Source organism: Triturus cristatus, chromosome 5_1 (assembly GCF_964204655.1).
Source record: "Triturus cristatus chromosome 5_1, aTriCri1.1, whole genome shotgun sequence".
In the NCBI taxonomy this organism is placed as follows: domain Eukaryota; kingdom Metazoa; phylum Chordata; class Amphibia; order Caudata; family Salamandridae; genus Triturus; species Triturus cristatus.
The window spans coordinates 581,141,115-581,164,274 of NC_140587.1; the positions used below are offsets into that span (position 1 = coordinate 581,141,115).

Consider the following 23,160-nt stretch of genomic DNA (forward strand, 5'->3'; position numbering starts at 1 on the left):
GGGGACAGATCCGCTGGATGTAACTCCGACCAGAGACTTCCTCAGATCCATGGGGCCTAAAGATGCACCAGATGAATCCGGAAGGGTACTTTAAATTTGCAGCATAGCCTCTTTGAAGGCTTGAATCTACAGCGGTGTAGCAGATGGACCCAGAAACGTAGGCTGGATCGGGACTAATGCAGATGTCTGTTCTGCGGTGGGGGACCGGGATCTTGAAGTACCCTGACGACCATGTCACATTCCCTGATGAGTGGCAGGAGGATGGTGAGCCATGTTTTGACTTCTTGTGTTTCTTTTTCTTTTTTTTACTTACCTGAAGACTTGGAGTGGGATAAAGATCTCTCTCTGGAGCAGCCTCTGTATCAAAAACATGTCTGTGTCCTCGACTTGGAACAGGATCGGGTCTTCTGAGCCTTCCAGCAATGTAGAGTTTGGCCTGGAGGTCCCGGTGTGCCAACGTATTCATCCGAGTGCATTTATAACAACAACTGAGATACCAGGTCAGTCAATGACATATTTTTGTGGCAATCCTTACAGTGTTTGAGCCACTTTGTTTTAGAGAGATATGTCCCTTGCACACTGGTAAACTGTTTTGTGAAAATGGTCTCTGTCAAGTGACAGAAACTGAATGAGCGAGCAACGGATCCACAGCAGAAGGTGCGGAAGAAAGCAACACACAGAGGTGGCAGTTATATAGTGGTCCCAATGTTCCTTTCAGAGCAGGACAAAGCTAGCTGATGTGGACTCGCATGACGCCACCTATCGGCACATGAGGGAATTACTGAGAAAAATCTCCGGATTCAGTCTGGAGCCTGGGGGTTTTAACAAGGTAAGGAATCTGCAGTTAGAAGCACCCATCAGACCAAGGAGCATAATGTAAATAAGTAATTTCTATAATTATCTTACAACCTTAATAAAGTCATTTTCTACATGACAAAACAAGCGTCAGCTGTGAATGCTCGAGTTAAATTAAAATTGTTATATCTATGAAGCAAATTAACACATACAAAGTGCAATAAAAGGAAGAACAAAATCTAAAAAGACTTCTAAATTGTTTAATTAATTTTCATTACAGTACTTGATATGCTATTTGTATGCTGTCTTTCTGTTAAATTTCTTATTAAGGATACCTACTGAAGCTAGGATACGAACCACATGTCACACCTGTGGAACGTCATGGTGTTTTCAACAAGCACCACTTTTAAGGTCGAGCCTCGACATCGCATGCGCTGTCCAAAGACCTGTTGTATATACGTTGTGGGCCCATTTCTTTTTATTGGCTGCTTCCATCGTTGCACTTTTATTTGTACTTCCCATTTGCCAACGGCATGCATTTGTCATACCTTTTCCTGTTTTTACCCCTCCCTGAGAGCATGGATAAACTACTAGATAAATACGCTGTTCAATCTTATAGCATGTGTTTTGGCCCTACTTTCTTCTTAGTTGCAAAGCATTTCCCACAATTGCTTTGTTTTGACTTTTCTCTTCTTTTCCCTCCCACCCATGTGCCCCTGTCCATTACTTCTCCTTCCTTAGCCACTCTTTCCGTGTACATCTCCCTCCACCCGCTCTAACATCTGTTTCTTGTCCCACCCAAGCCCCTCCATCTGCACGTTCCCGTTTCTTCTCCCTAAACCCAGCCTGTGCCTGTTTTTTATTTGTGCACTTCCATGAGATTGTTTGTTTAGACGCTGAACAATGATATCTTCGTTGTAGTCCTGTTTGTCGCCATTGGTGCGTTCGTCCTCACGGTTTAGAAGGCGCGAGAAATTGGGTGTGTAATCATGGCCTGGAATGGGGGCAGTTGTGTCCCCCCTTCAGCCGCAGGACTTAGCACCCAACTCTGGGATTGTGTGCTCAGACTGTGATTTCCTGCCCATCCGACCTAATCAGACTGAGTATGGGCACCGATACAGTGCAGTGACTGGCCTGTAAACAAACATTTCCCCATTATCCCCTCACCTGAATCAACTATTTAGTAGCAAACTGAAGGTGAGAATCCATGGGAGATGGTGATGAAGGCAGGGGGAGTTAGGGCAAAGGGGATCGGAGGGAAGCTAACAGAAGTAAAGAAAACATGATTTTATAGGCAGTATGAAGCAGGCAATGACACTTCTGATTTCCTAGCTGGGACGTGTATGACTCTGGGACGTATGGCATTTATAGGCCATAAGCACCTTGTTACCTGTTTTATCGGTGTGCACAGGTTTCAATTATTATCTAAAAATGTTTTATTCAATCCCCCACCCCTGCTGGGCTCCAAACCCATGAGCCAGAATGAGAAGGGTTGTGAAGAAAGACTGGGAGTCCCTGGGATGCAGACAGGGTTGTCATTGATACAGATAGCTCAGTGGGTTAGCCACCTGCTGCACAGATCTCTGTGTAAAATGGAAGGTCACATGTTTCAATCACCCGTAAGACAGCTCAGAGGGTGAATGCGCATGCTGTAGAGATCAGCAGGCAGCCTTCTGGGTACATATTCCAATCATGTAAATTAGGTCTGCTCTGTGGCTGTGCTCATACTGCAGGGTACAAGTGCCAAGATGTGCCAACCCTGCAGGGCCGCTTCAGAGCATCTTCCATTTACATTCAACTATGTAATGGAAATCATGGAGTCGATTAACTGTACCACGTAAACAACCAATTGTGTGTTTCTCAAAGTAATGCATGTCACATTGTTCATTACTCCCCACAAAAATATAATTGCAGGACAGTCTATCTGAAAACACCTAATACCAAAGATTAATTAAAAGAATCATGGGATGAAATTGTCTGTAAATAGCCAGGACAACTATATTATGACTATATTATTTTTTTGATGTTCTAATCAAGAAAGTTACCCGATTCCACGTTACTGGCACCTGTAATGTGATTAGTAAACCAAGTGTCCCTTTCACCTCCAAGGGTTTGTAACTTCAAGCCCTCCTCCTACTTTTGTGGTGGGGACACATCTGACATTGTTTTTTTTACTTTTAATTAAAAGGAGTGCACCTGTTACATTCCCCCTCAGCTCAGCACATTATTTACATTGCCCTTCTTGCCTCCAGCAGCAATGTATTTAGTTTGCATTTAGTATTTTTTGCACTCGCCTCGGTGCCCTCCACAACCACATATTTCCCCCATGTGGTGCTCTGGAGCGCCCACGAATAGCCTGTGACGTGTCCTGCCCCCCACTTGGCACTAAAGGGGCAGGAGATATAAGGATGCAAGGCCTTATAGAGACAGTTTTAGTTTTCATTTGACCTGCTATCTCCGGTTCCCCTCCACCACCCTAAGCACAGTCCTCGCCTCACTCACCCTCCCTATGCATAGCCCATAGACTGTCCAGGGAGGAGCTAGTTTCCATGACCGTTTGCGGCAGCACAGCTCCCTCATCAGAAATAGTGAGAGAAAGTGGCAGATCTCTAGAGCACACGCGTCTGCCAGTGTGCTCAGTGTTCCCAGTCTCCAGCTTACCCTTGTTACTTTGGACAAGTGACCCCTGATGGAGCAAGGACTCGTATAAAAGAGACTTGATCGGATGCAATCATCTCAAAATAACTTGTAATACCATAATAATTATGTTTGTGAATACTAACATGCATTACAGTTCATATATTTAAGCTTAGGGGAAACTTGCATATGTGTCGTATTAACAAGTAACCAGAGTGTGACTTAAAATGGCTGCAAACGCAGAATTCTCTACTGCGCATGCGTCAACTACATCTACGTAGTAATGACGAGTCTTTGCTTGGAGGGAAATCTTTGCAGCTGCGCAATCGCTTCTAAGATGGCCGCTTGGAACTCACATGTTAAAGCGCATGCTTTTGCTGAAACTAAACCCTGCAACTTTATTAAAATGCTAATGCGAAAGATTTTTATAAGTAAATGGGATTAGAGTAGAGATAGATGGTATACAGTGAAATCATTTTATTTTGATTTCGAACATGTTTCTTTGACTCTTTCTATTTAGTTCGTATTTGGGCCTAAGAGCAATACTAAAGTCTATATACCATGTGATACCCTATGCACGTGCACTCTTAACCCGCCAGGAACCACGATGATGTTCTTGAACCTCAGCCAAGGTCACGATCGCAACATGTCCTGAGAAAGCAGTGGACATTCTGAAATGACGAATGCGAAAGTTATTATATGTATTCATTTTATTGATAAAGATGTGAAATGCAGGTGGGAAATAAAGCTTGGGAAAATAAATTTATGGGGCGGGAACGCTGAACAATAGACTAAAGAAAATTGTTAAAACTTAGCATGGTGTGATGATCATTCCCCCTTTCCTGTCCAATCAGAATTAGGAGTTTCATAAATTTGAAACATTTAGGGGTGGTACATGCCATTAGAAAAGTATAATTGAGGTAGTTTAGTTAGTTAGAAAGGAGAGATGCTGATGGTTGAGCGGATGCTGCAGAGCTCGTGTTGCTGAGATGCAGAGAGACCGGGATGCTGTCCGAGAACTGAGCAAATATTGAAGGAGACTCAAATTGCGGACTTAGAGCCTAAACCTTAATTAGTTAGAAGAAGATCGCAGAAGAATCGAGGAGGAAGATAGTGTCAGAGAGGGGTGCGACGCAGGCGTCTTATCTAGAAGAGGCCATCTATACTGTCCCTGAATCCTGTCCTGAACCTTTGTCACCTGATCTGCCCCAGGGGACCCTTTCCAGCTCCTTGGCCAAGGGGTGGGTTTCAGCACCATCCTAGGTAACTATAATTCTGTGTAGTATGTCACTGTATTACTCTCTCATGTTTCTCCCAATTCAGGTACGGTCATCGTAATAACGTTGTTTAACGATTTTTTCTGATTTAAATTTGATTCCCTTCCTTGGAGAAAACGGTGTACGAATTGTATTTGGGTTCTCAGCTCAAATGAAGTTAACTAGATAAACATTTAAAACTCTCCTGAGTCTGTGGTTATTTAAAGAGATTTTATTCTATGTCAATTTTTACCTACAATAGTTAACTAAAAGGTCCATTGACCAGAGGAAAGTAAATTCGGTCAGAAAGGTTTGGTAAGAAATAATAAGGTAAATTCATTTTACAGGTATTAGTTCAACAAATTGACCCCAGCGGTACTTTACTAGCTCATGTGTATGCGTGTTTATTAGGGCCCAGGTGAGTATGTGGTTTGTGAGTATTTCTAGCTGGTAACCCGCTGGATCACCCAGAGTCCTGTAAAGGTCAATCCCACACTGCTAACACGTTAGACTGATATTTGCCCTCTCCCGAGCATAACTTCTGGCCTGGGGAAGTGTGGTGATTTGAAAGCCCCCCACCACACCGCCTGTCTGTCTCTTCCTAATTTCTCCTTCTCTCTTTCATTTCTTTACTGGTCTTCCATTCACCCTCCCTGGATTGCTGCTTCTCTGTTAATCTCGGTCTCATCCTCCAACTCCAAAAAGGAGAAAGAGTTAGAGGTAGGGAGGACAATGTGAAGGAAAAACCAAAAAGAGACGGAGTTTGTGTGTGATGAGAGTTCACCAACGCCTCTCTTTCACCACGCACACCTCCTCTCCCCCTTTTTCTTTCTTCTTCTATCACCAGTCTTTCTCTCTCTTCCCACACACCTTGTCTCCCTCTTTTTCTGTGTTTCTCTCAGCTTCCCCTCTTCTACCCTCACTCTTTATGAGGCAATTAAGCCTCGATCTTCCTCTTAGGTTTTTTTATTTTCGTTTCCCACTCTTTCTCTTAAATGCCCTATGTTGGAATCCACGTCTATGTTGCTTCTTTTCCCCACCCGTTACTTCTCCCCACCCTCTGCTGCCCTCCACTCTATGCCACCCCACTCCACACAGCGCCAGACTCCTCTAAGTCACTAACTTTTATCCAAGCTGGAAGCAGCCATGCTGGCATACAACATGGCTAAAACACATTGGTGCAGCCAATAGCTCTTGTATAGGCGAGACCTATTTGCTTTGCCAATGCTTGTTGGTACATAGCCACAATTTAATACAGGGGGTGTGTACAAGGGTGTGAACTGGAATATGCCACTGCTGTTCACTTTGATTTTGCCTTAATATAGTTTTAATGTATACTTTCAAGTATGGGATGAAGGTTTTCCTAGCTCAAAGGTAGGGTGGTGTATGCCCTTTGGGTTCGCACCACTGTCTTTGTAACTCCCTGGAGGCTGCAACGGGACAATGGTTTTGTCACCTTGTGAAGAACTTGAACATTTTGAAATAGTGAAACATTAAAATAAAAAAATAGACAAGAATGTCAACCATTAGCGATGGCAAAACGTCAATGCTGTGGGCAACCTTGACCAAGAAGTATATCCAAATGTACAAACAGAAAAAGTCCTGACCACGAGGCTTCTGGTATTGCTCTTTCTAAATATGGCTTGGCTTTGAGTTCCTTAGTTGTGTCCTGTGTGCATATGATATTTAAACTAAGCACAACAACGTATGGGAAAGCAATGTTTAACACAATATATCATATTATGTACAGTATAGCATACAAAGGATTGAGAATAACGTTTTCCAAATTTACCTCCGAGTCTAAAAGGATGTTTTCTGGCTTCAAATCCCTAAAGAACAAATGAAAAACACACACAACCTTAGTTCCAATCATCATAGGAAAACGAATAGCAACCAGATACTACCAGAAGCAACAGTCTTACCTGTATACAATTGTTATGGAATGTAAGTAGCCTAAAGCACTGGCTATTTCTGCGGTGTAAAATTTGGCTCTTGGTTCGGCAAAGGTGCGTTCTCTTTGCAAGTGAAAAAACAGCTGTAAACAAGCAAATGCACACTGTAAGTTTCAAATTGTTTTGCATGCCAAACCTCTATGAATAGTTACTCTATCGAACAGATAATATACCATGAACCGACATTGCATTCCCTTTGACAAAAATATAAATCGCTATTCTCAAGACGTGAAACATGCTATTACCATCAGAATTATTACGCAAACTGGAAAAAATAGGCAACAGGAAAGGCATATAGTACAATTTCCTTTTACCCCCAGAAAATCAACCGCAGACAACGATTTAAATCACCACGCTCAGTATTTCCCGCTTGAATGCAACTGACTGGAAATGACACCATTATAAAAACAGAATTATAAAAGATAATGGCATAAAGAAAAACGAAAATGTGCACAGTAACCGAAGTTGTGATTTAGAGACAAACACTTTTGTGTTAATGTAAGCTCAATATCATACATGAAAACGCAACATTATTTATTTTGTTGCCTCTCAGTCACTTAATGAATTCAAGTAACCCACAGGACCAGGCCCTTTCGGACACCGGACAGACCCCAGGAGACTGAAAGGTTGAGGGCTGTTTTTTTGGCAGCTGGAGGCCACCATGGTTTCTGGTATGCTGAGGGGGGTATAGCCCTGGCCAGAGGGGCTGGTCTGGGCTAGGCAGTATTAAAGGCAATGTATGCAGTAGTATACCTCATTTTGGGGAAAGCTTGAGAAAAAAAGAACATTGCAGCCTCCCCAAACCTCACCTCGGAAGGTAGGGCCTCAAAGGCATTGGCAATAGGCAGATTGCATCTGGCGCAGCTCATGGGCTTAGAACATGGTGCGGGCCTGCCATTCAGCGTCTTGAGCAGCTTACAAGTAAATCAAGTGTAAACCAATCATACCTTGATTAGATGAGAGAGCACATGCACTTTAGCACTGATTAGCAGTGGTAAAGCGCCCAGAGTCCTAAAGCCAACAAAAAGATCAGAAAAATAGGCAGAGGAAGGCAAAAGGTTTGGGGATAACTCTGAAAAAGGGCCAGGTCCAACAGCCTGGTTGTCATACCCAATTGTGAACAACAATCAGTGAAGAGACGCCGAGGACTCCAATACTTCCGATACAGGTGACAATAGATGAGGCTTGTCCTGCGGAACACTCTACTGATGGTAATGGCATGGGTGTTGTGAGGCTAATGGACCCAGCTCTGAATGGTATTGAGCACCTTTACCCCCTAGGCCCTGCCCCTGCCTGCCAACCTGAGAGAGTTAATTGAAGGACCACTAGCTGGCAAAATTGGATTTTTTTTCTCCTTATGGGGAAAGGTGCTTCCTCCCAACCCTGCCACAGCTTGCCAGACTCAGTGATCACCTCAGCTGGCTTGTTGTTGAGTGTTGGAGCAGCACACAAACATTGAGGCAATGGACTTCAGACAAGTAAATTAAAATAAAGTGTACAACTCTTGTTGACTGAGGAGGCTTGCCTTTTCACACTCCTCCCCTCTAGCAGTGGGCAGGCTTGCATGCGGAGTTCAGTCACTTCATGCAGTACGTGGCACGTCTGATAAAATTTGCCACAGTTTTTGTTTCCCAGTCCTGTGCAGTTTTGCAGTTCTGCATTGGACCATAATTGGAGATGACACTGTCAATTTAGAGGAGTGGCTAGATTCTCTTAGGAGGAGGCATAAATAAAGGCAGAAGAGAAACACTGGATTAAAAATCTAAGGGGGACAGAGAACAGGCAAAGAGATGATAACGTGTTGGCTTCTGGGTTAGGCAACAAATGACCATAAAATCACTAGAAACAAGACGTATGGTGGTAAAAATGCAGTAACTCTGGGGAGCAGCCCTAATGTACTGATAAGGTTCAATATAGCTATACATATGCCTTTGGCACTGTTGTACATACTGCAGTGTAGAACATGATATGCCAACTTCCACATGCTCAGGCAAATGCAGTAGGGTTGCAGAGGAGCAGCATAATGTAAAAGGTCTTGAAGGGCAGGGTGAAAGCAGGAATTGCTGCAGGTATGCTGTTGGTTGGGATAAGGACGAGAGGAGAATAAAGTAAAAGTAACTAGCCACATAGGTGAGGTTCTCAGCCCGAGATGAGCCAACATGCATGTCCTGAGGGCATGTAAACAAGGTTGTCTTAAGGCTCCTTAACAACATTATGTCTGCAGATCACATATGGCATCCCAGAAGAGAGACCTCGATTTGCAATACTGAGCGAAAAAGGGTATTTCAAAAAGCCCCGCCAGAGCAACGAAAAAACGAAAAATACAGGAAACATCAAGAAAACAGATATTTTCGGAAGCATTTTTTCCCTTACAGCTGCAAAACTAAAATGTACCAATTTACAGTTGTTTCATTATATATAAAATCATATGTCCAGGAGTCTTTGCAACCTGCTCAGAACTTCGACAAGTACCTATTTGTGAACCCTTCTCCTTTCAATCATATGCAGGTCAGGTCAAAATGTACTTTATTCGGCTGATTATAGCCATCAAAGTACAAATAACAAACAATACAAACAAATCTACAATCAATAAAAACCATTAACCTCTTCAGCGTGGCGCGGATTTCCGCGCCACGCTGAAGATTCCGTGCGCGGGCGGGGCCATGACGGAACGGTTCCGTCATGCGCACAGCGCAACCGACGTGCATGACGGAACCGCTCCGTCATGCGCGTCGAAGGGGTTAAACGATTATTATTAATCTTCATAGAGTTCTGCTCCACTCAAAATTAATTATCCAAAGGACAAAATACACTCGTTCAAATGCTGCAACAGTTCATACAAAAATGGAAATACAGACCATTAACACATAATTAGGCCTGGGAATAAATAAATAAATAGGGTAAATAGATAAAATACAATTAGCCCAGCTTGGAGTTATCCAACATTACATGTAAAGAAAAAGACATAAAAATAAATTTTTAAGTAACATGATCCAAAGCCGTGTCCACAGGGAGGTTCATAGACAGCCTATTCCTACACCCAATTGCACCTATTATAAAACTTGCTACCCCAAAACAGACCATGGGTGAGGCCAGCATTTGTAAGTATACCAACGCTGGCCTGACTTGCTTGAAATTACATCCTCTAAGCAAGGGAATAATAAATTTTCTGCGCAGCGAGTTATAATATGCGCAGAAAAATATTATATGAAGAGTATTCTGGTCCGAGAAATTGTCGCAAGGACAAGGATTTAATGTTCCCTCTTTGAAATACCCTTTGGGGAATGCAAGGAGCCAGGGAACCATGTTCAACCTAAATCTTATCAAAACAAAACGATGGTACGGTTTGTTTATATAGGATAAATATGGTTGTATCTGCCGACCCAGGCTCAGTATAGCGAAGCTTCTCACCATGGGTTGTTTCAATTCATTCTCCTCCCTTAATACTCTTCGTCTATCTAAAAACTCCTGCTTGAGGTCTAATGGCCAATTTACCCAATGCTGGGGGACTCAAAAATAAGTCGGGTGGCCAAGAATTTCCATCTGGTCCTTAATTTATCTAAGCCACGGAACCATTATCAATATGTTCAAAGAATATATTAAATTAGTGTACGAAAGTGTAAACAATAACAGCTGTGTATTAAATTAGCTGAATGTCTTAAAGTCCAAGCCTGCTGAACGGGATTGCACAGTGCACTGGTTCAGGTTGCTGAAGAACAGTCTAATGAACAGGTTACAATGTGATCATGTGTGTGAAGGCAGACCAGCCATTATACTCTCTACTCTTCCTCCAGGCAGTAACAAATGGCCCATTTCCATCAAAGCAGAGAACTGCTATCACAAACCTGGATATAACGGCACACAATGTAAAACTACTATGAGCCTCCTTTTCATTCACCGATACCTAGAATTATTAACTTACTCATGAAATGAGTAAACACAGAGAGAAATGTATTTGGAATAACACAGATTTTAACTCACCTCTCCTCCATTCACAAAATCTAGAACAAAGTATAGTTTTTCGGATGTCTGGAAGGAATAATGTAATCCGACTAAAAAGGGGTGCTTTACGTTTTTCAAAAGCACATTGCGTTCTGCCATTATATGTTTTTGCTGAAAGGAAGAAAAAGATCAATGTGAAAAAAGGAACAACTGCTTTTCCTCTTTTTAAAAGCATTATGTAAATTATCTTTGGACCTCTTTCCTGTTTAGAACAATTTTTTTTTGTAACACTTTGACAGCATAATATTTCCCGTCCAACTTCCTTCTTGCAAGAAGAACCTGTTGGAGAAGAGATAAAAAGTGACTTAACTTGTACCATTCAGAACAATCTTCACATTTTTTAAGGAAAAGCTGTGCATATTTTAACTTTACTACTAAGCCACAAACATTAAAAGTTCACTGATCTAAAATATTGTTATGATACAAAAAAGGCTCATCTTGTGGTTTATAGCTGTAATTTTTCTCCTGGGAAAATAAACACCTACTTTGCCAAAGCTTCCTTTGCCAATAACTTGCAAGAAGTCAAAGTCTGTTGGTTTAGCGCTGAAAGAGATGAACCAAGAAGTAAGATATGGCGGGTCTTAGCTCTAGGAAAGAATACCAACATACAAGGGACTGAAAATATCGAAAACACAAATAAAAAGCTTAACATAATTTGAAAATTACAAATTGAAGTCAAGAAAACTTTCCTTAAATAGAATTTGTCACAATGCATTTTGTTGCCCATTTTAAAAAATGCACTTTCTGACTTATGCCTATGTATTAACGTTTCACGTTAAGAGCCAGACTGTCAAAATATTAGCCCAGTTACGTTTCAGAAGCCACAGAAACCCTGAACAGTGCAACCGATGAACACAAGTGAAGACTTTCAGAATAGATTTTTAAACGGAAATATAAAGTGATGGACGAGGAGACGCTTTACACAACTGCTCTACCATATGAAATTAGAAAATCCTGCCTTGGTAAATCCGAAATACTGTACCGGTTATTAATTGACACTGATTATTTTACATACAAGGTTTTTCATGGGTTTAAAGGAAGGCCAACTGCAAAGATACAGAATTAAACAAAGGTGCCGAGTTGCTTCTCCCTACGTTCCAAATGTCTTATTTGGCACCACAATGAAACTATTCTCCGACATTACAAACACAAACATGATATGTAACAATCAATTCTTCTGCGTAATAGAAATGGTCATATATGCATCTAAAGAAAATGTCAGCATTAATTTCCGCATTCAACAATTGTAGAGATAACTTACTTGGGGTTTCCGGATGGTCCCAGGTTGATATTTCGCGAGGCAAATGACTTCTGTTGGAATAACCCAAAAATAAATAGTGTAAGTAGTGATTCGTTAGTTCAGATTATTTGCAAGGGCGAAATTTTGAGGACTCTTTACAGCCTAACCAAGCTAAAAAAGAAACTGTCATAGTATGTGACATTCCCTAAAATACAGTCTAGAGCTTGGATCTATTTAGATCTCTCTCCACCTGTCGGCCACCAATGTCTGATTTTCAGGTCACACAGAATGAATGCTATGCCAACTGCCCATTAGGTCACAATATCTCTTTGCACAACAGGCAGGCAATGTGTTGTATTAAAATGCAGTAAACTCCATTAAAGTTGCCTCAAAAGTAGAATATATGTAAAGCAGTTCAGTTATATGAAGCCATATACTAGCAAGCCTTTTAAAAAGCAGCTTGTTAGAACAAAAACTGAAGATAGGGCTGAAATTCCCTCATTGATGTTATTCCAAGACAACGTTTCTTAACTTTTTGGCTTCTGTGGATCCACACAGAAACACTACTGTAATCCGGAGACCCCATTGAGTCATTATTGGAAGCTGGGGACCCCCGTCCTAAGAAATTTCTATGATTTGAACTTCCAAACACACAAAATACAAAAATAAGTATACACCAAACAAATGCTCAAATACTGAAATATTTTGTTTAATTCTCATTCAAATACAGAATAAGTTTTCGCATTTAAAATTTTGCTTCTTTATTTGCATATGCTTTATTCATTTTAATGTCAATAACATGATGTGAAATTCACTGGCTTCAGGCCTGAAATATATTGACTTCAAAGCTCGGTTTATCACTGTCCTTGCTTGAGGAGTCAAGAACTTGAAAGAGGAGCTTTCGTGACTGTGGCCCTAAACATGTTGGCCATTCATAGAGCTTTCTCCTCCAATTAATTGTCGGACTTTTAGAAAGGCCATTAAGCCCCTTGTTTTTACAGCTTAGTCCCAACATGTTCCTGTTGGGTGAGTGACTGGATTCATCCCACTGAATGCCAAGAACCCTTTGAGTATGAGTGCACTTCATAAACAAAAAACAAACACAGAGCAGAAGGAATACCCTTAAATACAAATGATAACCTTCTTCGTATTTCCTGCAATGAGAACATTCTATTATGCATTTGTGTTTAGATGTGCAGTTGCTGATAAATTTTACTTTCACACCAGAACACTGTTAATACTAATGTCATGAATTCTACTAAATTAATGTGAAATAATTCAGATACATAAAACGTAAAAAAATATTTTTTATATAAAAAGAAAAATGGGACTGTCACAAAAACTCTTCTTAAAGACAAACATTACATATCTAGGCACAGCACAGGAATCACCCTGACTGAGCAGTTCTAATGTTTTAATCCAGCCATTTAATGTTTACGACTATGCATCAGTAATTGTGAGAGGGTATATATGATACAGGATTTAAGAAATTTACTAACACACAACTAGATATTCATGCTACACCCAGCATAACCCCCAGGTGTTTGAGTAAACAGGCTACTTTTAATAATGCAAAAAAAGCAAGCAGGTTTAAAATCAGTATTCAGTATGAAACACTTGTTGATACCATGCTCTAAAAAGGAACCATGTTAAAATATTTTACTTAAAATGTACAATCACTTTATCATGCGAGCGATAGTAAAACACAGTTGATTTGTTAAGGTCGATAATTGGATACGTATGGTAACTGTAAATGGATGCAATACGGTATTGCAATCAATCAGTGTCAAGAAGATATAGGCATACTGTACTCAAGAGCTCAAGCGGTGACAGTTTGATTATATATAAGTTTTCTTCATTACTCTTAATCATGCTTTACTTTTCCTTGTTTTTAATACTTTTTGTTTTAGTTTACACTTCTCCTATTTTCTTGCCCAAACCCAGGTGGGTTGCAGAAACGCCTCTCATGATTGGGTGCTAAATTTGGAAGCACAGAAAGGTTAGAGTCGGCTAGGAGTAATGATTACCAAAAGTAATTCTACCATTACCCCATGTCACTCTAACCAATTCCAGTTAATAATTTTGAGTGACATCAAAGCATGGTTGCCCCAGCCATTGAGTTCTAGTAAGTATCCAGCAACATTCAGTGTCCCACTGCCCCTAAATAACCTCAAAATCTAACGTGGTTAATGCTGCCTCCTGTGCCCAAAATGTATATTGACTAATGAATAAGTTAGGGGATATCAATGTAGCTGCCTTACAAAGGTCGAACAATGTACCCCCAGAGTTCCCTGTAAGACGCATTCAATTCCCTAGCTAGGTCGCCTGCTCTGCGCACGTGAATGAATGTTCACCCCATGAAAAGCACATGCGAAGCAAAGTGTAGACAGCCTGACGTAATCTTTGTGTTGGGGTACAGTCCACTATGTTTCGGTCTCAAGTTGGTTAGTTGGCAATGAGCCTATACTTTGTCAGGGTATACCATAAAGGTAAGGAGGAGAACACAGCGTGTGCCAACAGAAAGCCCAACGATGACAAAAGGAAAAAACAGGAAACTTGCATTATAAAAGATGAACTATCACCAGTGAGGAGCATATGCTTGTGATACTGATTTAGCTAGACCTGCTAAATCTTTTTAACTAACTGATATGAGACATCTCCGCTTTATATCTAATCACTGAAGTAAGTAATGGCGAAAGGTTTACCTGTAGCAATAATGGAGGCAATTAGCAATTTGATTACAAGGGATGCCTGGATGACCCCACTTAGAAAAGGATCTGTAAATAAGGAAAATACTAACAAGGATTGGGAAAGCCAATAGGTCTGGCCTGAAAAACGTGCAATGTTTTCGTTAAATCTATTTTTGGAAGTATATGCAATAGCAATTTAAAGTAAAAACAAACAGTATATAAAAATAAAATAAAAGATTGGCTCATAGGTCCTGGGCCTAGCTTTTATGCAGATTTGCACATGTTCAGATGAAATGTTGACATTTACAGTGCAAGAGAGCAAGTGGCCAAAATGGGCTGACACTGCCACATCATGCTTGCAAGCAGTATTAGGTGAAAGCAAAAGGCAAATTACAATTAAACAGGTCAGTGGATAAAGAGTCCTGATCCAAAGTCCTTGTATGTATGTATGAATAGCCCACCACTTTGTAATTCAAAGAATGGTGGAGGATGTTGGATTGTGGGTGGCAGATGCACAATGGTTACATTCTTTCTTGACAGATAGATAAGCAAGAGTCTTAATAGAACTAGTGGACTATACAGTCCTCCATTTCTCTAGTTCGTCACCCTCACTTTTCAATATGTAGGTCACACCACTCAATGACCTGCTACTTACATTGAAAGTAGAATTTCATAACTACACCCGAGTGGTGTTCAAACTATTTAATGATTGAACCAGAAAAAGATAAAATAGAGGAAACATGTGAGCTGATTCAGCAGTGAGTGGACACAAACTATTTAAGAGCCTTACTAAGAGTGTGTCTGTGTACTGTATGAAGAGTGCATTGATGTAAATTTCATTCTAAAGATGGCAGGATGGACATCCGCCACTTTCTAGCTCATGTCCCACTCTGCTAAGTACGGTCCTAAACCTGATTCCTTGTAATTATTTCTGGCATGACCCCTCAAAAACAAAATCAGAGCTAACTACTCCCATTTCTAGTTTGAACACATAAAAGTATCGCCCAAGTACAAGGTAAAGAACCTAAAGGTAATTGGTGACTCCAAAGGCCCATGGAGAGACAAGTAAAATCTATCACTGCTTCAATGATCACTTGAAACCTCTAAGGCCAATTCAGCCCTTCCTAGAAGCAGAGCATTGTGCCACTGCTGCTGCTGCTATATATTAGGAGGTGCTCTCCTTCTCCCCTACAGCTACTCTCCTGCCTGTGCTAGACTCTGGTGTTCATCTTCTTCACTCTACCTCCCAACTCTTCTTTTCCTGCTCCACTCACTCTTACCACCATTAACCAGTCATCCTAGACACCAAGAAATCCCATCTCCCATTAAACTCTCAGATTTACAAGTGTTATGAGAAATGTGAAATCTTAGTGCAACAGTAGAAAGCGTCACACAGCTATACATAATGAAAGAACAGTGCAGGCCAAAAACTTGTGCTGATGAGAGAGAGGTGAAGAGTTCACTGGAAAGTAGGATGCATGACCTACAAGGTTGATGTTAAAGGAAAACTCGTGTTGACAAGCTTGAGGGAATTTACGACTTTAGCACACAGGCATGTACCCTGTTATCCTAGTTAAACAAGAATACGATTGAAGATGATTGAAGAATCGGATCAGGAGAATGAATTAGCCAAGAACTCAAAGAACCTGATAAAAGGTCTTAGGAGCACAATGATAAAGCACACACTCCAATAAATATGCATCTACCACAAATAACGCACACATTCAAAAGAAGACTACTTAGTTTGTTAAGCATTGTTAGACCTGCAATAAAGGATGTATCGTGAATTAGGTTAAAATATAGGGTCGTAGGTGGCATGATGTTTTTTCCATAACTAATGTATAACTATGTAGTGATTCATTGTTTGACAGTTTGTAACAAAGCCTTAACATCTTGACCACTAGCGTTAGGATAGCCTCGCACTCACCGCTATTCTGCTGCTGGCTGCTGCTGTAATTCATTTTTAAAACGTCCCGTTTTTGTGTTTTATTTTAATTTTAGTTATTCGTTTTTCCCCTGTTTTTAAATTAAATCCACTCGCATACCTGCATTGCTGCCACCTTACTCTCACCTTAATTTGGTCAAAGCACCGCGTTTTAGCGGGTCCCTGCCCACTGTCTCGTGCTGGTGGCCATCTTGGGAGGGGGGACATTGCAGGAGGCGCAGGTAGCGCGCTAGTGTCTCTAGTGTCCCGCGCTCGGTGTGCATAAAGCCAGGCAAATCTCAGGTGAGCACCCTTAACATCTTGACCACTAGCGTTAGGATAGCCTCGCACTCACTGCTATTCTGCTGCTGGCTGCTGCTGTAATTCATTTTTAAAACGTCCCGTTTTTGTGTTTTATTTTAATTTTAGTTACTCGTTTTTCCCCTGTTTTTAAATTAAATCCACTCGCATACCTGCATTGCTGCCACCTTACTCTCACCTTAATTTGGTCAAAGCACCGCGTTTTAGCGGGTCCCTGCCCACTGTCTCGTGCTGGTGGCCATCTTGGGAGGGGGGACATTGCAGGAGGCGCAGGTAGCGCGCTAGTGTCTCTAGTGTCCCGCGCTCGGTGTGCATAAAGCCAGGCAAATCTCAGGTGAGCACCCTTAACATCTTGACCACTAGCGTTAGGATAGCCTCGCACTCACTGCTATTCTGCTGCTGGCTGCTGCTGTAATTCATTTTTAAAACGTCCCGTTTTTGTGTTTTATTTTAATTTTAGTTACTCGTTTTTCCCCTGTTTTTAAATTAAATCCACTCGCATACCTGCATTGCTGCCACCTTACTCTCACCTTAATTTGGTCAAAGCACCGCGTTTTAGCGGGTCCCTGCCCACTGTCTCGTGCTGGTGGCCATCTTGGGAGGGGGGACATTGCAGGAGGCGCAGGTAGCGCGCTAGTGTCTCTAGTGTCCCGCGCTCGGTGTGCATAAAGCCAGGCAAATCTCAGGTGAGCACCCTTAACATCTTGACCACTAGCGTTAGGATAGCCTCGCACTCACTGCTATTCTGCTGCTGGCTGCTGCTGTAATTCATTTTTAAAACGTCCCGTTTTTGTGTTTTATTTTAATTTTAGTTACTCGTTTTTCCCCTGTTTTTAAATTAAATCCACTCGCATACCTGCATTGCTGCCACCTTACTCTCACCTTAATTTGGTCAAAGCACCGCGTTTTAGCGGGTCCCTGCCCACTGTCTCGTGCTGGTGGCCATCTTGGGAGGGGGGACATTGCAGGAGGCGCAGGTAGCGCGCTAGTGTCTCTAGTGTCCCGCGCTCGGTGTGCATAAAGCTAGCCATGCTGACGCGCAGCGTCATCACGCAGCGTCATCGCCGGACTATCGCCGGAGTTTCGCCAGAGTCAAGCCCGTCTGGGCCCGTCCGGGCCCAGACGGGCCCAGGGCACACCACTCTGCTAAACACCTCTTGCCCTCAGATCCCCTGTTACAGGTACTCACGGGACACACTGCTTGCTTTACGCACGCCCAGACACCCCAGCTGCTGCTATTATTGGGCTGAGGGCTCCGTTTTCAATCATTGTCTTGACTGTCGCCCGTACAATACTTGTAAGCACCCTAACTCTCTTACTATGGCACTGCTCAACTGTAGATCATTGCCTTGTCATACTACCGAAGTTCATTCCCTCCTTCTGGACCATGGTCTGGATGTTTTATTTCTGACGGAAACGTGGCTGACTACAGGTTCCGACCCCGACATCGTCAACGCTCTTCCCTCGGGGTATCTTATGTTCCATCTTGATAGGCCGGATGGGAGAGGGGGTGGAGTGGCCATTGTTTACAGAGACACATTTGTATGCAAAGCAGTCGACTGTGGCATTAACAACGCTGAAAGTTGTCAGTTTACCCTTTGCATCTCCTCAACTGTCTCTATCTCTGGCCTCCTTGTGTATCGGCCGCCCGCTACCCTAGGGAATTTCGTGGATTCCTTCATGGAGGCTGTCATCCCATTGGCTGCTGCCTCGTCCCACTTCGTCACCCTTGGGGACTTCAATTTTCATTTTGACGACCCCAATGATGTAGTGGCAAGGGAGCTTGTAAGCTCGCTTGGTGCACTGGACCTTCATCTTGTTAATATGGGAGTTACCCATAACAGAGGCCATCAGCTTGATGCAGTTTTTGCTAACTCTGTGAACTTGCAGGCTCTTCAGATGTTGGCTCTCCCCTGGACTGATCATCATCTTGTTCCGTTTAGCTGGCTGCTGGGGAACCGCAGAGACCCCGCTCCTAGACAACATACTGTGGATCGACTTTGGTCGAAGCTCCCGGTGGACAGTTGGGCGGAAGAGCTATCTAGAACCTGTCCTCACTTCACAGATGACCCCAACACTGCTGACCAGCTCTTGGGCAAATGGCTTACCAACTCTCTGGACTTACTGATCCCTAATAAAAGAAGGCTTGTCAGGGAGAGAAGGATTGGCTCTGCCCCCTGGTATACCCCCGAACTGGGGTGCATCAGAACCTCTTGTAAAAGGCTTGAACGTGCCTGGAGGAGAGAGTGGACGGAAGATAGCCGGGCCAATTATAAAAGGGAACTTAGGAAATATAAAAGCGCACTGAAGGACGCTAAAAAGACTTTCTTTAGCGACCGGATTGAGAGAGCAAGCAATTCTTCAGGAGAATCGTTTAAAATCTTCAAGGAACTTCTGAAAGCTCCGGTCCCTCCAGTGTTGCATGATAATCCCAAAGAAAAATGTGAGGAACTGGCCAGCTTCTTCCACTCTAAAATAGAGAAAATATTATCCTCCTTACCTACTATCCCTCAAAGCGATGAATCGGTTGCTAGTCCTACAAGTTGCCTGATTGAGCTAGCATCTTTTGGCCCCTTTTCGGAAGAGGAGGTCATAAAAGTCCTGTTAGAGATGAAGAGTGGCTCCCCGAGTGACCCAGTCCCCATAAAACATCTTAAACTCGTGGCTAACACCTTGTCAACTCCTCTGACTGACCTCTTGAACCTTTCACTCACGCAGGGCATAGTGCCCCAGAGATGGAAAAAGGCCGTGGTGAAGGCCTTATTGAAAAAGCCAGGAATGGACTCATCCAACTTGACCAACTTTAGGCCAATTTCACTTCTGCCTGGTTTCTCAAAAATTGCAGAGAAGCTGGTTAACCGTCAGCTCTCTCACCATCTTGAGTCTAACCACCTGCTAGGAGACTCCCAGACTGGTTTCCGTCCCGGCCATGGAACAGACACTGCCTTGCTGGCAGTAGTGGAGGAGGCAAGGAGCACTCTAGATACAGGAGGGTCAGTGGCAGTGATCCTCCTGGACTTGAGTGCTGCCTTTGACACTGTGAGTCATCAAGTGCTCCTCCAACGTCTGTCAGAGGTAGGTGTCTCAGGGTCGGCCCTGAAATGGTTGGGATCTTTTTTATCTGACCGTTTCTACCAAGTCTGGGAGGGGTCAGAGCAATCTGCCCTAATCCCTCTTCAATGTGGAGTCCCGCAGGGCTCATCGCTGAGCCCTACTTTATTTAATATATATATGACTCCACTTGAAAGAGTGGTCGCCCCCTCGGGGGTGAAGATCATCAGCTATGCTGATGATACTCAGCTGGTGGTCGGCCTCACTCAGCTGGCGGAACAACCTGAGGTTTTACACGACTGCCTCGCCAATGTTTATCGTTGGATGTCCATCTCTGCCTTAAAGCTCAATGGAGGTAAAACCGAGCTGATGCTCCTGGGCAATCCCAGTCCCTCCATTATTGCGACCTGTTGGCCCCGGTCTCTTGGTGATCCACCATCCCCCAAGAAGGAGATCAAGTCCTTGGGAGTATGGTTGGAAGAAGATCTGTCCTTCCGGACTCATGCCAGGAAGACCGCAGGGGTTTGCTTTGGCTTACTGAAATCAGCCCGAAAGGTGCTACCTTTGCTTCCTGATCCAGCAAGGAAGCTGTTGATACGTGGCCTAATCCTATCGAGGCTCGATTATGGGAATGCGCTGTTTCTCGGTGCCCCCGAAGCGACCTTTAAAACTCTCCAACAGGTGCAAAACGCAGCTGCGAGAATCCTTATGGATGTTTCCAGAAGGCAGTCTGCTGCTCCTGCTCTCAGAGCGCTTCACTGGCTCCCCGTGAAGGAGCGGGTGAAATTTAAGGCGCTATGTACTGCCCACAAAATTCTACATGGCAAAGGCCCCCCTATCCTTGCGCATATGGCCCGTCCCTATAAACCTCCACGTCTGCTGCGCTCGGACCAAAAACACCTTCTGCAGTCAGCCAGAGTAAGAAAAGCTCGTTCTGGGGGTAGGCGTTTCTCGGTGCAGGTGGCTTCTCTTTGGAACTCTCTGCCCATCAGGATTCGCTCAGAGCCCAAGATCCTACCATTTAGGAAACTTCTTAAGACCTACCTGTTTCCACAGTAGTGACTAGCTGAGTCTCCCCTTCTGGTCTGTTGCGCCGGGACGCCCCTGGGTAAGCTGAGCGCATTACAAATTTCATATTATTATTATTATTATTATTATTATTATTGTCTGACTTTGTGTAAAAGAAGCTGCCTGTGAAGCAGCAGATTGAGACCTGCTGTTTACTTATGTGGACTTACCATTCTCCCTGTCACGACAGTAAAGAGCTGTTTTTTACATTGCTAAGAGGAGTCTGTCTTTTTCTTTATTCTGAAGTTACCCTGCAACACATGTATCTGGTTGAGTGTGGAGATGTGGGAGGGACCCGAGGAGAAAAAGTTATTTTTGCACTCCCCACCCAAAGCCTCAGGAACATCTCGGCACACACTCCAAGCCAGGGGAACTGGCAAGTATAGCACTGCATCACATTCCTCCGTAACAACAAGGGGGGATAGAAAGAAATGATTTAAAGCGAAAAAACATTTTCCTGTTCAGGGAAGCAATTCGGCTCAAAAGCAATGACTGGACAAGAAAGAGGGATGTGGTGGTAATGTACCTCTCTCTTTAGAAAACTATATGTCTTTACTCCGAAATTAAGATACGACGTCGGAGTATCTTAAACAATGATTATTACAAGACCTATCATTTGTAGTCAATGCGAATTCCCCACACAGAAAAACTTACAAATACTGAAAACAGTAGCTGTTCAATGAATACATCAGACACGTTCTTTAACTATTTTCAGACAAAACTACCACCTTTTGACTGCTCCTTTCATCTTCATCTTCAGAAGGGTCAGAGAAATGTTTTGGGTTGTCCATCTGAAGAAATGCTTTCACCTCGGGGCTGTAAACATACGTAACAAAATTAATGATTCTAGGCACATGTGCATTTTGATGTTTATTTGACGAGGTCAGAGGAATTCTCTTTTTACTGATTTGCACATATTATGATTTGGGTTTCTGACAATAACTCTATGCATTGAAAGACAATCACATCCCAAATATTGTTGCAACTTGTCACTTAGTGTTCCACACAACACAGTGAAACGAACGATGAAATATTGTTTAAATAAGTTTTGGTTTTCATAGACTGTGCATAAATTGCTTAGAAGTGATTCTGAGTACTGGTTAGTTTTCAATAATTATTATTGAATTTTCATGTTACAAAACCTAAGGCAGGCATATGCGTCTTGAACATAAATGACACACAGGAACTCGTTGTGCTGTCTGGCTAGACAAGTTCACGTGCACCTCCCCACCTCCACCCCCCCAAGTTCATTTATTTATTTTTAAGGTTTTATATAGCGCTGGCTAGACCCGGAGGTATCAGAGCGCTTTACAAGAGTATCAGACAATAATTGCAGGTTACATCTTTACAAAGGTTAAACAGTTATTAGAGCATGGCAATATAATGACAAGTAAGGTTGAGACAAACAAAAAGAAACATATAGGTCAGGGAAAAAGCAGGCAAGGGGAGAGATTCCGGGGGGGGGGAGGGGGGCAGAGATGGTAAGAGCAGGGGAAGTAGACAGAGAATGGAGGAGGGAAAGAGGATGGGAGGGTGAGAGACACAGCATGGCAAGAGGAGGGGGAGGGTGACGGGGACACAAACCAGTAGACGAGTCAAAGCTGCGCCCAAAGTCCAGTAAACTGTGATCCCAGGGGGAGTGGTATCATTACCCCATCTCTGTTGTGAGAGGCTCCCTAAGCGCAGTGGATTCTCCCAGAGGGGTCTCTGAGACTCCAAGGCCTACTTACTGGATCCTTCCCCAAAAAGGGGAGAGGGAGTGCTTTGGCAAGGGGTGCCATACCATACCTCAATTGTGAGTGGCTCCCTTGGCGCTGCGGACTCTCTCAGCAGGTATGCTGAGACTCCAGCGTATATATCTTGGATCTTTCACCAACAAGGAGAGAAGGAATGCTTAGTCAAAGGGCACAAAAGGACAGGGGGCTGGGCGGTGTAGCGGGCAAGGGGAAAGATTCAGGTGAGAGGGGATAGGAGCAAAGGAAGTAGACAAAGAATGAAAGAATGCTGAATGGGAACAGATAGCTAGGAGACAAGGAAAAAGCAGGGTAACAGAAATACGATGAGGGGGGGGGGGGGCGAGACGGGGAGAAAAACTGTGCCCAAAGTCCGACTGGGTAGGTGACAGTCAGGGTATGAACCAAGGCCGATCTCCTCAATAGCTGAACAGAGCAGCTCCACCGGGCGTCTGACATAGAGCTCGGACTCCGTTGTCAGGATGGAGATC

At 43.1% G+C, this 23,160-nt stretch overlaps 1 protein-coding gene across 2 annotated transcripts in view; it reads right to left on the reverse strand.

The window, feature by feature from the left end:
- SGK3 (serum/glucocorticoid regulated kinase family member 3) overlaps window positions 1-23,160 on the reverse strand; it is a 498,190-nt gene that overhangs the window by 229,689 nt on the left and 245,341 nt on the right. For both annotated transcript variants that reach the window (XM_085605508.1, XM_085605509.1), the window contains exons 8-14: window positions 21,665-21,752; window positions 11,904-11,953; window positions 11,128-11,185; window positions 10,838-10,921; window positions 10,622-10,753; window positions 6,611-6,723; window positions 6,481-6,517 (exon numbers count right to left, since the gene is read on the reverse strand). In XM_085605508.1, coding sequence (XP_085461634.1) covers window positions 6,481-6,517; window positions 6,611-6,723; window positions 10,622-10,753; window positions 10,838-10,921; window positions 11,128-11,185; window positions 11,904-11,953; window positions 21,665-21,752 — 562 coding nt within the window. The remainder of the gene's footprint in view (window positions 1-6,480; window positions 6,518-6,610; window positions 6,724-10,621; window positions 10,754-10,837; window positions 10,922-11,127; window positions 11,186-11,903; window positions 11,954-21,664; window positions 21,753-23,160) is intronic.